Source organism: Euprymna scolopes, chromosome 2 (assembly GCF_053919585.1).
Source record: "Euprymna scolopes isolate OS-2025 chromosome 2, ASM5391958v1, whole genome shotgun sequence".
Taxonomy (NCBI): domain Eukaryota; kingdom Metazoa; phylum Mollusca; class Cephalopoda; order Sepiida; family Sepiolidae; genus Euprymna; species Euprymna scolopes.
In genome coordinates, this window is record NC_136483.1 from 116462225 (window position 1) to 116479198 (window position 16974).

Consider the following 16974-nt stretch of genomic DNA (forward strand, 5'->3'; position numbering starts at 1 on the left):
CAAGCAGATGTTAAACTGATGATGATTGATTGATTGATTTACGATAGTACCAACACTCTTGGATTTTGTTTGCATGATTTCATTTTAAATGGGTTTTAGATATAAGTTTTGGCTCCTTTTTTATTTATTTTGTGATGACAGGGTGGTTTTTCATAGGTTGATTCAATCATTGTTTGATCCAGTTGTGTGGTTAACTAATATAAAAGATGCACCCTAATAGGAACTATTTTCTCTCTTTCTTGTCACGTGATGACATCAAGATCAATCCTTGCTTGTCAGTCCAGACAAAATTTGTGCCATATCTTTGTTTTAAAACAAAATCTTCAAATATATTCCCCTGCCGTTCTTAAAGAATGGACAAGTTTGCGGTTCATTATTTTCCATACGTAATTTTTTGATGTATTGTTGTTTAATGTAAATAAAACTCATTGTAACTTTTATATAAGTTTCTGTTTTGTAACGTTTATTTCAACAAAAATAAAATTAACTTATCAACATTTATTCAATAAATTATATATTTTATAAAGAATGTAAGTTTTTTAATCTAACTCACTAGTAATTTTTGAAAGAGTAAAAATCTAGAATGAAATTGAAATTTGGGCAATTATGTTACTGTTAAAACCATTTCAAACACACTGGTTTCTATTGGCTAATCAAAATCAAGCAAAATTAAGTTTGGTCAGTACTTTGATGAGTTACCATCTTGGAATATCAGATGCTCTAAACAAACACTCCATCTAGGTATCTATATATTAATGTGTGTTATTTATTTTGTGTGTCACGCTTACATCCGAGTCACTGTCGTTTAATTGTTATGGATTTCTATTTCTTATAATAAATAATTTTACCAAGAATTCTTCATAAGTTTTGGTTTCGGTTTTGATTATAGCTGATGGCACTCTAGTAAAATTTTATCAAGGATTCTTCATAAATTTTAGTTTCAGTTTTGATTATAACTGAAGGAACTTAAGTTATATATATATATATGTATATATATATATATATATATATATATATATATATATATATATATATATTTTTCATAAGTTTTGGTTTCGGTTTCGGTTTCAATTCAAGCTGATGCACCCAAGTCATATGGATATTTTTTTTTTTTTTGAAATCGCAACTTTCTAAGATATAAAAATCAATAGAATATTAACTCTATAATAATCTATATATCTATAAAAGTGAACGTGTCTGTCTGTCTGTCTGTGTGTCTGTCTGTCTGTGTACATTTCCCTACGCAATAACTCTGTCAATTTTTAGTCTATAGACTCGAAATTTGAAATACCTGGTACTGAGATTTGGGAAAATCGATGTGACGGGTGTCAGCCAGAAATTTGGCTGTTAAGGGGTCAAATTTCAACGATTTGACCTTTAAGAACTCTACCAAACTCCTCCGACAATTTTAAGTGTAGACACTTGAAATTTTAGATATAGGTTCCTTGAACCTGGATCTAACTTAATAAAGTGATTTGAGCCCGAAACTATAAATTTTAAGGGGTCATAATAGGGGTCAAATTAAAAAAAAAATTTACTCTTTTTTTTTTTTTTGCTCAGCATACACCTCCAAACACCCGGGCAACGCCGGGCTGAAATGCTAGTATAAATGAAATCAGCAAGAATTAAAATATCATATTTAAGCGTACTTTATGACTGGGCTACGTCGGACGTCTCTGCTAGCTTAGATAAATACTTTTGCAGGTTTAACAAAAGAGCTAACATCAGAGCATTTATGCTGAACATCTACAGTATGTCAACATCAATACATTACATATGAATGAGTTCCCTGTGGAATTTCCACAGGCCCTGCTAGTATAAAATATTGCTGGGAGTGTAACTGATAGCATACTGATGTCCTGTCATAGAAGTAGCTAAAGTAATCCATTCATTTATTTAAATTTTATATAATTGTTGCTGCTGAAAACATTGCTTTTGAGGCTTAACTTAGTCAGGGCTTTGCAAGGTAGACATGTGTTACTTGCCTCGGGAAGTAGCCTGCTGGAAGGAGAGGGTTCCAGAAAGGATGCTTTCAGCAGCACTCGGAAGGCCAACTGAGTTTTATTTTCTTGTACACTTAATTTATTAAATAAATATTGAAAAGTTCATTAATTTTGCTTAATCACCAGAAATCAGAGAAATATCTAATTTTAATTAAATTTTCAGGATTTATTCAATAAATTATATATTTACTTTACTTTACTTTACTTTAAGCAAGTTTTCAAATTTAACATCATGCCAATTTTCAAAGAATGGAATTTTTTCTCAAATTAAGTAACAGATACAGTATTTTTTTAATATAAAAAAAATAAGTTGTTACTGTTAAACAATACTCTATATAACATTTTCTTAAGTAAGGGCATTAATTGCAGCCATTTTTCTTTGCCATATTTAGATATTTTTTCAGAAAATAATTGTGTAAAAAAAAAAACAATTTTTGCTGCATTTGATTTTTGATGAAGATGCAGATGTTGCACAATCACTAACTGCTCTTCTGATCTGACATTAGTTAAGTACAGTTTCAAAGAGAAATCTTACTGGCAACATTGTTGAGATAAGCATAGAAGAACTAGTGTTATTTCAGAATTTTTCTCCTTTTATTCTGGCTCCTTACAGTGAAATGGTAATCCAGCCTACCCTACTATTTTACCCATAAGCACCAGATGCACACGGTTTAGAATAATATTGCAACTTTTGTTGTTAAACTCTAAGTCATGCATTTTTTATATTAGACTAGCCTGGGTGCCCGGCATTGCCCAGGTGTTTGGAGGTGTGTGTTGAGCAAAAAAAAAAGTGGTAGTAGGCAAGCAGGTTCGAACCCATACTGCAAAGGAGGAAAAGAATGTGAAAAAAACAAAAAATTGACGTCTTTGCTATTACACTCATCACCAAACCGGAAGTGATGTAGGTTTAAATTAAGGCTAGACAAGCGAAAAGAGGGGATGACTTTCGAAATATTGGCGAAAAAAGCGACCCCTCCCTGTAGAAAAGTGCCTAGTTGAGTATGAAGGAATTATTATTTTTAATCAATTTTTCGATATTTGTCATTCGAAGGGTCGAGCTTCAAAATGATACCAACTTTGTGAAAATCCGTTGCCTATATCAAAAGTTTTAGGCTGACATACATACATACATTTAAACAGACAGGTGAGATTTATATTATAGACTAGCAGGCCGGGGTACCCGGATTTGCCCGGGTGTTTGGAGGTGTGTGTGGTTTTGGGTAAATCAAAACAAAAGAATAATAAAAAAATCGTTGCCTGGGTGTTTGTGTTGGGGGGTGGGTTAAAATAAAAAAAAGTTTTGGTAGGTAAGTATGAAGGATCAAACCCGAAGCCTTGAGGTGAAGTTGGAAATTAAAGTGTGAAGAAAAACGTGCGACGTTAACAACTGGGCCACCAAGAAATAGTAACGGGAACATGTTTGAATTTATTTAAGTATTAAAAATTGGCAGGTGCCCGTACTGAATGACTTAATGAGGTCAACTTTCACTGCTAGGCAGTATTTTATTTACTGCGAGGCAGCTTTTTCCCCCCCCCCCCCAAGATGTTGAAGGGGAAACCAGCTCCCCATAAAAAGGGATTGGAAAAAGGGATTATCCAAATTGAATAGCAATTGTTTGATATAAGGAGAAACTCCACATTCTGATTACTTTTGGACGTTCCCAGTGATCGCACCGAGAACAATGTCTTTAGCTTTGTTTCACTTTTATTATACGAAAAAGCCCAATCCACAGGTGGCGATAAAAAAATGTGGAATATTTAGCTTTTCAAACTCAGGCAAATTAAATAGACAGGCGACCCCCGTTGTTAACTCATAGATATTATCATTTAGATGTGATATAAAAAGTTTTAAGAAGGAGTGAACTGACCAATCGCTTCTCAGAAAAAAGCCTTTCACGGACATACACAAAAAGCAAACATGCATACACATACACATTTTCGCTTTTATATATATAGACTAGCGAGGGGTATCTGGCGTTGCCCAGGTGTTTGGAGGTGTGTGTGGAAACTCGGGGGGGGGGTAAAAAAAAAGTAAGTTTAGGATCGAACCTGAACCATTGAGGCAAAGTTGTAAATTAAAGTGTGAAAAAAAAAAAACAGTGCGACGTTAACCATTGCCCCACCGCGAGATGCTAACGGAAACACGTTTGAATTTATTTAATTACTTGGATTTGGTAGGTGCCCGTTTTAATGAGTTAATGAGGTCAAGTTTGACTGCGGGATAGTATTTTCCCAAGATGTTATAGGAAAAAGACTAACCCACATGCGGCGAGCGACAAATTTTGAATATTTATCTTCCCGAAATCGAGCAAATTAAATAGACAGGCGAGCTTCATTGTTAACTGTGAGATATTATGATTTATATGTGATATAAAAAGTTTTAAAAAGTTGTGAACCGACCGACCGCTTCTCTGAAAAAAGCCTTTTGTAGACATACAGAAAAAGCGAACACACATACATACATACATTTTCGCTTTTATATTTATAGATAATATTTTTTCAAATAATTATATATTGAAGGATGGTAAAGTTGACCATGCTTGTGATATCACGTGAGAGCAGAATATCTCTCTCTCTCTCTCTCTCTCTCTCTCTCTCTCTCTCTCTCTCTCTCTCTCTCAGCTTCAACTTTGAAACATAAGTTGTTGATGAGTCAACACTACCCATCTTCCAACCCAGCTCAGGTGGAGTTTTGTTACAAAAAAATAAAGACATGGACATGGTTCCTACATGATGTTTTCTGATTCAGATAAATAATGATAAAAAAGACCAGATTCACATAACTTGCTTTTGAGTTATTAGAACCCAAGTCATTCTGTCAACCATGTGCAACGCAGAATAAAGATGGCTGTTCAAAAAGTGTGAAAAAAATGTAACAAGAAAATGAGTGGAAAAATAAAAGAAAAACTTGTTATTGCATTTGATGTTTGAACGTTTTTTTGTTTTTTATTTTCAGATGCAGATCGAGCTCGAAAACACGGATTGGATGAATTTGTCCAGGCAAATCCCTGCCTTTTTGATCATCATGAAATGTTTAGCCTCTTGCAGAGTTTATCTCTTGATTATAGATTAAATGATGCTTACACATCGTTGGTAAGTATTTTACCATATTCACATATGTAAGAAGTAAACGTGAAATTTAGGTGATGGATCCTTTTTTGCAGACATAAAATGGAATCTAATAAACTAATTTCTATTCTTTTATTCAGAATGCTGTTCTTTTTTTTTACGTGGGGGTCACCACTTATCAAGGCCCGGAAGCCACTCGGGATAAGGGTTATTGCGTGTGCAGTAATCAATGGGATAGTATCGTAGTAATCATTAGTATTGGAGATTTGATGTTCTCTTGGATGTTATTCTCACATCGTTTCAGTTAATGTAACATCTGACCTTCTTCAGAAGATGTATCTTGTTGAATTCGGGAATCTTTCTGTCGAACTCAGAAAATCTGTACATAATTTCAAACAGAATGCTTTGTTTAATCCAAAGGGTAGCTTGCTCTCATTCTGTTAGCATAAATGGGTAGAAGTCTGAAGTAATTTGTAATTGTATTCTTAGTATCGTTTTTGTTGTTGTCTGTAATGACTTGTGTTATGAGGGGCGTGCAATAAGTAATGCCCCTGACCCACTTCCCATAGCAGTAGAGCAACGAAACTTGGCACAGTTATTAGTCTTTCTCTACATAGGAACCACCCAGAGTTATGCATTGCTCCCATCGTTTGATGCAGCGCTGGAGACCGTTTTTGTAGAACACCCCAGGTTGGTCCTCCAACCACGACATGACTTCAGAAATCAAGGCTGCATCATCTGGGAAACGCTTTCCTTTCAAAAACAACTTCATGGCTGGGAAGAGGTGAAAGTCAGAGGGTGCAAGGTCAGGAGAGTAGGGAGGATGGGAAGGATTTCATAACCACATGCCCATGCTTCTGATCTGGCGACATGCGAGTTGTGGACTGGAGCATTGTCCTGCAGGAGGAGGGTAACTTTGCTGATCTTGCCCCGCCTTTTGATTTTGATAGCTTCCCTTAATTTCCTCAAAAGTGAGGCTCCTGTAATTGTGGTACCATTTGCCAGGAAATCTGTCATCACTACTCTGTCCTGGTCCCAGAAGACTGTGAGCATGACCTTGCCAGCGGAGGGCTGCACCCTTGCCTTCTTTGGAGGTGGTGAGTCCAAGTGCTTCCACTGCATTGACTGGGCTTTGGTCTCTGGATTATAGTGATGGATCCAGGTTTCATCCTGTGTAATCAGTCTTTTGAAAAACTTTGACTCATCTTCTTGGCACATCTCCAAATTCATCCTCGAACACTTGATGCGTTCTCACTTCTGGAATGGTGTGAGCAACCTGGGAATCCATCTGGCAGACACCTTATGCATATGCAAATGGTCATGAATGATAGTTTACACAGACCCTGTACTAATCTTGACATCTTGGGCTATTTGGCGAATAGTAATGTGCCGAACTTCCAAAATTGCAGCCTCAACTTGACGAACAGATGCCTCATCAATGGCAGAAGGGGGTTACCAGGTCTGGGAGCTGTTTCCACAGACTTCCAGCCATGTTTGAATTCACAATACCAGCGTTTTACAACGTCATATGATGGGGCATTATCACCATAAGTTTCTTTCATTCATCAAAAGTCTCCTGTGGTGTGCGTCCTTTCAAATACAAAAACCGGATCACTGCTCGACATTCAACAGGCTCCATTTAACACCTAACTCAGTTTAAACACCTGTAAAACAGAAACCACAGTTAGTTCAGAGCTGTAATTTGCCACATAACTCGTATAGATATAAATTATTGCACATGCAAAATTTCACCGAGATCAGACAGCTAGAAGGGGGCATTACTTATTGCACACCCCTTGTATAATGGCTATATTAGGTTGAGAAGAAGGTTCTTGCAAAATTTTATTATTTTGATTTCAAATGATGTATTTTGAAATAAGTTTTTGTTATAATACCATTATTTTATATATCATTTTAAAGAGCTTTTTTTTTTCTAATCATGAAAATTACAATCGTTTTAAAACAATTATGTCTTCTTATCAGAATGTTGAATACCAGATGGAAAAAAAGCAAATTCACACAATTTTCTTATTTCAATTCAAGCTAGGCTGAAAAGCTGCTGAAACAGCTTGCGATATCAACAGAGCATTTGGCCCAGGGAACCACTACTGAATACACAACACGATGGTGGTTTAAGAAATTTTGCGGCGACAATGAGAGTCTTAAAGATGATGAGTGTAGTAGTCAGCCATCGGATGTTGGCAATGATCAATCTCAATCAAGAGCTTTAGTCAGAACACAAGATTTTTACGTTACTGACATAAATACATTTGTTTTGTATATTGGCAAAAGTGTGTTCATTCTGATGGTGCTTATTTTGATCAATTAACTTTTGTTTGAGCTGAGATATGGTCATCTGAATTTAAAAGTTAAAAACTGCAAGAACTTTCTTGTCAATCTGATAAGTGCTAATAATCAGTTCTAAGTTGCAGTCTTCTGGAGGTTGAAGGTTCAATCCCTAGTGCAGGTGATACTAATATTACAGTTACGAGTTGCTTAAGACTGTTATCCAGTCATGGCTGAAGAAATGAGAACAAACTACCCCATGGATTAAATAATGGGTTCCGTTCAAAATTTCATATTGATTTCTGAGTTTGATGTGAAGATTCCTGAGTTCAATAAGATTTATTTGAAGAAAGTCAGAGGTTACATTGGCCGAAATCTTATGAGAATATCAACCAAGATTAGAGTAGTAGTCTGAACATTTGAAATAATACAAATCATCGATCCTCATCTAAAAAATTTGGAAAAATAATAGAATATAAATAATAAAAGTTTTGATAAATTTTTGAAGAGAACAAAATTTTGGGTTTTTTGTTGTTTTTGTTGTATTGCATTTTATTCATATCAGTAGCAAAATGAAATAATTTAAATTCAGAGTTCGCTAAGATCTACAAAGTAAAATTAGCAGATAAAATATATTAATTCCGACAAATTATATTAAAGAACAGTGTGGTGTCACTTGCAAGTGATGTTATCCACTATCCCTAATCCCGGGGAACACGAAGTAACCTTTTTTGAAGCATTTACTTGTCGTCTTTTTACTTTCGTTATTTTTAATGAGTCACTACTTATTAAGGCTAAAAGCCACCAAAGGATAAAAGATGGATAGATTGACAGTAGAAGGATTATAACTATAAAAAGAAAATAAAGAAAATTTATGAAGATAATGAATAAAATTTGATGTCTTCTGAAGACGATTTATAGCAAGTGCTTATTGTCATTAGACTTGAAGACCATGTTGTAGCTGTCAGGGAAACAATCTTGTTCCACAGATTTCAAGTTCTTGGAGAGAAACTCTGTTCATGGAAATTTGCTTGATGCTAGGAAGATGATGGAGGAAGAAAGGAAATAAACTGTTCATATATTTAGCTAGAACAATACCTGTCCTAGGAAGGACAGGTAAAATTAACTTTTTCCGAATAGAACAATTTTGTACCAATTTTATGTCTCCTTGCAAACATTAAAATCAACTTACATTGTTAATAAACTGTTTCCTAATTTTTAACAAAATCCATGAAATGTTTTGATTCTATTAAAATGCCTAAGATTTAAGGCTTAAGCTAAGAGATCCTTAAAAAGAAATTGAAATTCATGAAACCTTACTTCATTGGTGTCAAATGACTATGAAGTCAATGCAAATCTGATATTTAAATTTCTACCCATTTTATGCACCATATAAAGAAATTTGGAAAATATTTATTAATTTATGTTTAGTAGTAATTATTAAAACCATATAAAAATCAAAAGAATCTGAATGTTAACAAAGGGCTTCTACCCCCACTTTTTATCCTCTTTGCATGAAATTAAATGAAACTAAATATATCCCACATTACCAGACTTCATGTCTAGCAGATTTGTTGCAAAATTCTTAATGATTGATCAGTTTAGCAGTGAATCCTATATATAAACGCACACAATGTTATAAAGATAAAGATATCTCACTATTTCTAAATGTTTCTGAAATGAGCATGTTACAAGAAGATATTTATTTGTGTATTCTTTTTTTCATTTATAACTTTTGCATTTTTATTTTTTTTACTTTTCAGGGTTGGTTTAGTCCAGGTCAAGTTTTTGTTTTAGATGAATATACTGCTCGCTATGGTGTTCGTGGTTGTCACCGGCATCTTTGCTATTTGAATGACTTATTGACTCGAGCTGAGAAGGGAACCATGATCGATCCCACCTTGATTCACTACAGCTTTGCATTTTGTGCTTCTCATGTACATGGAAATAGGTAAGTAAACTTTTAGCTAGAGGCTGAGGCAGATTGTTGTCATCTATTGCTGTCCTGCTAAAAAATGAATGACAAGTGCCTCTATTTTCTTCTATATATGAGGTTTTTAGTTCGCTTACACTGCAAGAACTTAGACACCAGGGTTGGAAAGTGGGATTGAGAAGTCAGCTCTGTTGGCATTCCCCGGCAAGGGCGCCCCAGGCGATTAGCGACCAACTAACCCTTCTCAAAGAGAGAAGACAAGGTCTGGGAGGGTGGACCTCCTAGAACTGCACAGAACTAAACTCCTATCACAAAATCAACAGGGACCAGATCATTACAGGAATGGTCTAATCTCTGTTGATTTTGGAGGTCAAGGATTGTTGCAATATTTGGGCATTTTGAAAGATGTTTTTGGTTATGATATCAAAAACCAGGGACTTTTACATCTGTCTATTTAAGTAATTACTCTCAAAAGTGACGGCGTTCATTTGTAATATCAGCAGCAGCAGTAGTTCATGTTTCTTCTCCTCACCAACAATGCAAGATGATCACTCTTAGCATTAGCAGTAGCGGCAGTTCTTATATTTTCTCTTCACTGACAACACGACAACACCCGTCAAAAATGCACGTGAATAACGTGGTGTCCAAAACAATCTGACTCTCAAGAATAGATCTGTCTCCTTTTATTTAGCCATTTTGGACGACCAACTGCAACTATTTTGCATATTTACTCTTGCCTTGCAATCAAACATTTCTTAGCTTGCACCCATGTGTGGCCACTGTTTCCTTGCAGCAAGTGCATGCTTATCATGGCAAGTTATCTCTTGGTTTCTCCACACCATCACCATAGTGTTATAGAAATCTATGTGTTAATAATTAGAACATTCAAATAAGTTTCAATATGTGACAGTTTTTTTTTTCAAGGAATCTAAAGAAACCATTGACATGTTCCTTTGATTCCATCTGAGGTCACTAGGGACACTTATCAGTTAGGTCCATAAACTAACTTAAATATATTAGAATGGAAAAAACTGAAATACATAAAAAAAAAATTTTCTTTTTTCGCAAAACAAAAATAAAACTAAACAAATAATAGATCAGTGAAGAATGTATTTAAAGAGGTTGAAATATTTAAATAATTATTGTTATTGGTATTTGTAAGATTTAAAATAATTTGTTTTTATTAACAACACAAGTAGTACTTCTTTTTGTTAAGAAACACGTTAGCAGTTTTTTTATTAATTAATTTCATATTACAAATGTTATTTTTAAATTTTACAAAGCAAATATTGTAAGCGTGACTATATTTGAAATAATTTTCCCTAAAAACCCTTTTAACCAGCAATAGACCTCTATGTAAGCAATGCCGGCTGAATACTGCTAGTATAGATATAATTAAATAGGGTTGAGACTAAGAATGCTCTGACTGTGCAATGTAAGATTATGGGCAATAAGTGAATTGAAAAAAATATTTAATATAAGATTTTTCTTTTATTTTCTACCGACTGTTTTTTTTAAATCTTCAGTTAATCAGTTTTCTAAGTTTTTCTAATACTTCAATAGTGATTAGATCCTTTTTAAAGTAAGCCTACATTGGATCTGCATGTCTGTTGGCCAGATAAGGTAATATGTGGCTGCAGTGATGAATGTTTAAAAGGACAGAGGAAACTGAAAAAATTTATTACTGTTTGTTTTAATTTTTATTTAGTTTAATCAATATCATGTATATTTGTTTGTTCACTTTTCTATATATATATTTTTGAGTTGTGACACATGGATAGAATAAGAGAGAGTAAAAAAAGCCAAGATTGTATAAGTAGGAATTGGTGGGAGATGAAACCTTGGTTGCATTCTAGCCAGTCGTTTTGCTCAGATCAAAACATGAGCCACTTAAATAATATGATGAACACCTAATCATCTCGTAACTCTGTGTAGTTATGCCTTGTTTAATGTCCAATTTTGCAAACTTCGTGTAGCTACACTTCTTTTAGCATGTTGCCTATACAACATCATGCAACCACACGTCTTTCTGCTTAGGTATCTGATGTCTTGTTTTTATTTTTAGCCAGTGGATGTACATCTTGATTATGCCAGACTGATTTAGTGAGGTTGTCTTGACTGATATCAGTATTGAAACCTAGAACTGGGGGGAATTTGGTAATAACTATGTTTGGGGACAAAATTAGAATAAAAATAATCATGTCCCAGTTGAGGTTTGAACTCACTGAATCTGTTTCTATAAATGGTATGCTAGACAATTGACTTATTTAGCAAGTATGATATGGTTACACTATAAACTCGATCCATAATGCAGACGTACCCTCTTTCTTGTTATATCTCCCCTCTTTTGGAAATAGGGTACGATTATGAATATCCCCAGTATCAAATAATCCTTATACACAGTGAAATTTACTTTATGTATGAAAACCAAAGAGAAGAGCTATAACATATGAGAAATATTTGGAATCAAGTCTCCCCTTGCTGTTATTTTAGATCATTTGAAACCATTGCAGCAATTTTTAGCCTTCTTTCCATCAAAGTCAGAGGCTTTGGGGACATATCAGATATTTGCATATTCATATGCAAAACTAACTAGGAAAACAAATGACGATGATTGAAATATTGGTAAAGGTGCAGTATCTTTCCACCCACAAAATTCTTTAAAATTACCACTATTATATAGCTGAAATATATATATATACATATGTATATATATATATATATATATATATATATATATATATATATATATATATATATATATATATATAATGGGTTAAGAGATTGCAATGAGAGAAAACTGTATATTTAAATGAATGAGGTTACTTATGTTTTTTTATACTTGTTTTATTATTTGATATTTTCGTTTTTCAAATGATTGAAATAATTTTAACGTGTTTGGGACAATCTTATGTCTTTTTAAGTGTCCTCTTCAGAAATATATATATATATATATATATATATATATATAGAGAGAGAGAGAGCTTTACAAAAAGCAGTACACTACTAGAGCATGATCCTTTTTGCTGCTAAGTAGGGAGGCCAGTAAATAGGGACTTATTTGAAAATTATGTTGTAACAGGAATTTTAACATGACGTCCAATGAAGGTTATCCCATTGCATAACAAGATGGAAAAAAAAACCGAAAGAATACTACGATAAACATTTTTTTTTTTTTTGATAAATGGAAAGGTAAATAGGAAAAGAAAGACAGTTTTATATTCACCAATAACAGTGTCTGCCAAATTAGTCCCTCTGGCGGTTCTCAAAGAACTCCATTAACAATATTGTAAGGGATAGTAGGGGTAAGAATATAGGTGTAGTCAGGGCTTACTGCGTGTCAAAGAACTTAAATAAAACACGTCAACACTTAATCTTTTTAAAAGAGGGTGTATGTAAATTACTTCCCTTGTGCCATTAACTTAAATATTCTCATTCGAGAAAATTTCAATCCTCTTGGTTCTGTAATCCAAGAAAATAATCCAAATCTTCTGTGGTGTAATGTATTTCTATAGAAGATTTCTTGGTTCCTAACGTCTCATTGGAGTTAGTATTCTTTTTTACAAAACCAATTCTAGGCCTTAAAATAGTTCTTTCTTCCTCAGTGAAGTGGTCATTGTAATTTCGTTTACAACTGATTTTTTAAACAGTCTTTTCTGACTAATTCTGTGTCGCCTTCCTTGACGAATCCCAATTGAAGAAAAAGAAACCAAACCACTGGTTTCTCTTGTTTAAACTTGCAATTTTTAACATCTTTTTTCTTGACGCGGGATAGCGAGCCGACTTCTTTTTCTCTTGTTCAAACTTGTGGTTTTTAACGTCTTTTCTCTTGACGCGGGATAGCGAGCTGACTTCTTTCTCGTGTTCAAAACTTCCAACAAAATGGCGCACACATCTCCTTTTATCAATTGAAAGGCACGCATTCAACACGAGATATAACAAGCAATAGCAGCACAAGATACACCAAGAAAGGGAGGGGGGTTAAAGAAGGGGAGGGAGAGAGAAGGAAAGACAGAGGATGGAAAATAAAATTTCTACAGTTGGAAATGTGATGAATTTTTCAACACACTATTTTAAGGTACAGATGGAGCACGGAAAGGAGCAGCTGCTTTTTTTTTTTTTTTTTTTTTTTTGACAAGTTGAACCAGTGGAGCAGGTAAAGCCCTGCATATACACTAAGTATATTCCTGTAGTCTGAAAATAAGATGCAAAATAGCATTTGAAAAAATGCAAAATCACCCAAAGGATTTAAAGCTGCATCATAATTGGTTAACGGTTTGAATGACACTACATTTTTTTTCCAATGTTATTTTGCATTTTATATTCAGGCAACGTGTTTTATACATCTATAAACCATTAAAAAGTTATTGTATCTTTGGAGTTTGTGTGTAAATAGAAAAATGTGATGCGTTCACAAAAGGGAGAGTACACATTACTAAGGTAGTAGTTTTTACAATGTCATGAATTGAGTTTGAATTTCACATAAGTCTAAAAGGTTTTTGGTACTTATGTAGCATGCAGAGTGTGCTGAAAGAACATTATTTAGAAACCAATTCTTAACATGGGAAGGGTTTTTTTTTATTAACTGCTCTGTACTTTCATCTAGCAATTTATTAAATTAAATATATCATAAAAATTTTTTTTTTACAACGGGATTACCACATATCAAGGTCCGGAGGCCACTTGAGGATAAGGGTTAATGTGTGTATTATAGTCATTGGGACACTTGCGTAATAATTGTTTATAGAAGTAATTTGGTATAATTAGATTATTTACAAGGACGGCTGAACAAGAACTTGTTTATGTTAGACTTGAAGATAATGATCTTGTAGTCAGCTGGAAAGCAGACCAACGGTTCTAGGGATGAAGCTTTGTTCATGGAATCCATGTTTAGGTTTAGGCAATGATAGAGAATGGGGGAATTTATTAATAGTGATTTTGGCTAGATCAATGTTTTTTTATGAAGGATTGGCGAGTGGGGGGGGGGCATAGATTGAATTTAACTTGGAAATGCTATCTAAAAAATAGCACAATCTGCATTCTGTCATTACCAGATCTTTTGACTGGATACATTTTTTTATATATTTAAAGAAATTGACATGACATAATAATTTAAAAAAAAATTACATAAATATATTTTTTTAAATTAAATGACGTTTTTTGATAATAAAAAAAAAAGTACACAGATTGTCTCCCTGTATTTTGCATTAGTTCAAAGCAAATTATTTTTGCTTAAAATTACCATTTCTAACATTTTTTCTCAAATAAAAGCAATGTGTAAATATATTCATCATAATTACTTACTGTTTCACATATATATTAAGTAGCACAGTTAAACCACAAAATTTCACAATTTTTTTTCTTTACTATCTATAAAGTGATAGAAGCTAGCTAAATATAATTTTGATACTTGAGTACTGTACTTTTCAAAAATTGGGTTTAAATTGTATTATATAAATTTATATGTAGATCATAAGAGAGTCCATAAAGGACAGGCACCTGCTGTCCTCCCTCTTGCTAGATTTGAAACTGATGGTACCAATGTTGTTCCAATCTTCTGTAATATATGTATAAAATTTCAAAAAGACACAACTAATTTCCAAGAAATTGAAAGAATGGTCAAAATTAAAACAAAAGTTATGTTCTCAAGAATGATATTTGGTCAGGAGATGTGTGATCATTTTGTGTTGGATTTGTAGATGAAGATGATCCATCACTCTGGGGTCTGAAACAACTTTTATTTTATTTGTTTTTATATTTAAGTTTTTCAGGTTGTTTATCTGCTGGACGAAAAGATTGAATCTCATATTTTTTTTGAGGGATGGGGGTGTGGGTGAACTAGTATACCATGTAAGAGTAGAATAATATCAATAAAACATCTAATATTCGTTTAGTTATATTTTTACCCCCAAAAATGGTATAAATCATGATTTTAGTTGTCTGTGAGTAAAAATTGCTATTAAACTACAATATACAAAGATGATATACAAAGATGACTGAAATTAAGCAAGCAACATTGAGCTTGGTCTGTGGAGAGTGGGTGACAATTTCAGAATACCAGGTGCTGTGCATGAAAAAACAGCAAAACCTACTTGCAAAAATGATAAAGTCATGAAAAGACCATGAGCAAATATTTCAGTATAACCACTGTCCTCTGGGTGGAAGTTCTGTTCTGAGTCCTGTGGTGAAGCTTCAAAAGAAAGTATGCTATTGTTTTTTGTCTATTCATACATATCACCAAAGTTGTTAAGCAGTGTTGAGCCTGGTCAGTAGTAAATGAGTGGCCATTTGGGATACCATGTGCTGTATGTGCTCTCTGCTTATCTCACATTGTTTCTACACATCTTGGACTTCTCCTTGCCACTAGATTCAGGCGATGTGTGGTTGGAACTGGCATAATCCTTGTCTCATAATCACACATACAACTCCCAGGAGTTATTCTCTCAAGACTGAACATATATAAACTTCTGGTTAAACACAAGGAATCTCCGTCCATCCAGCGCAGCTATAACCGAGATTGAACTCACTACACGAGTTTGTAGTGTAATCCAAATCTTGGTGGTAGCTGAATACTTGATGCTTCGCCAGGGCTATCAAGGGTATTTTTTATCGTGACGTCATCACTAGATGGGGTGCCTACCATGGCTTAAGAGAGTCCCATCTACTCTTGAAAGAAGGATAGACCGCACCAGTTTCTCAACCTGGTATTTTATCTCACAGTACATACAGCACCTCGCCTTCCCACATGGTCACTATCTGGTACCGGCCATGCTCAACGTTGCTTAACTTCAGTGATTTGGTGTCAATGTGATCATGCCATATCTGCTTCTAGAATATTTCATAAAATAACATGTTTTTGTACATTTATTTCTGCATGTATATGAAAATGAATGTTTACCTAATTCTATCTACTCTGTCATTAAGGATGTTCAGAGAAATATAATCTTTTCTAATTAAAATATTTTCATTTCACTTGCAGACCTGATGGCATCGGAACAGTTCTTTTATCTGAGAAGGAAAAGTTCGATGAAATCAAGGAGCGATTGCGTGTACTATTAGAAAATCAGATTACTAACTTCAGGTGAGAAACACTTATTATTTTTATGATTCAAGTTTTTGGATTTGAGTTCTCTGAGGTTGATGCCATCAATTAAAGTTTGGGATTATTTGAACTACTATTATCATCGATTGTTATTATTTCGTAACGTTTCGGCTGATGTAACTGACAACAATCCTCGTGTGCATCATTCGTTGAATTTGAAAAGCATAGATTCCAAAAATGCACCTGAAGAGTATTCCTGATTATGAATGTTTATTTAAAAAAAAAAAATGCAAATAGTTTTGTTTTTTACTTGAGACTAAGCCTACTTTCTCTCTCCTTAACTCTCTTCTCTCTCTCTCTCTCTCTCTCTCTCTCTCTCTCTCTCTCTCTGGATTTTACTTCACTGAGATTACTGTTATTTGCAGTTTTGTATTGTTTGAATTATGTAGACTACTATTCTCATCTTAGTTGTTATTATTATGTTTGGGTTGGCCGATGTAACCTCTGACCTTGTTTAGATACATCTTTTCAAGTTAGTGGATCTTTATGTCAAACTCCGGAATCATATAGCCCCCTCTCTCTCTCTCTAACATTACTTTTCCCTTGTCTTAAATTTCAAAAGCTCATTCTCCAGTCCAATG

The 16974-nt window shown here is 34.0% G+C and overlaps 1 protein-coding gene across 19 annotated transcripts in view; it reads left to right on the forward strand.

The window, feature by feature from the left end:
- The window catches only part of LOC145294584 (calcium-dependent secretion activator 1-like), a 649478-nt gene that overhangs the window by 382776 nt on the left and 249728 nt on the right, over positions 1-16974 (forward strand). For all 19 annotated transcript variants that reach the window (XM_080141411.1, XM_080141392.1, XM_080141393.1 and 16 more), the window contains exons 11-13: positions 4960-5096; positions 9122-9309; positions 16271-16372. In XM_080141411.1, coding sequence (XP_079997537.1) covers positions 4960-5096; positions 9122-9309; positions 16271-16372 — 427 coding nt within the window. The remainder of the gene's footprint in view (positions 1-4959; positions 5097-9121; positions 9310-16270; positions 16373-16974) is intronic.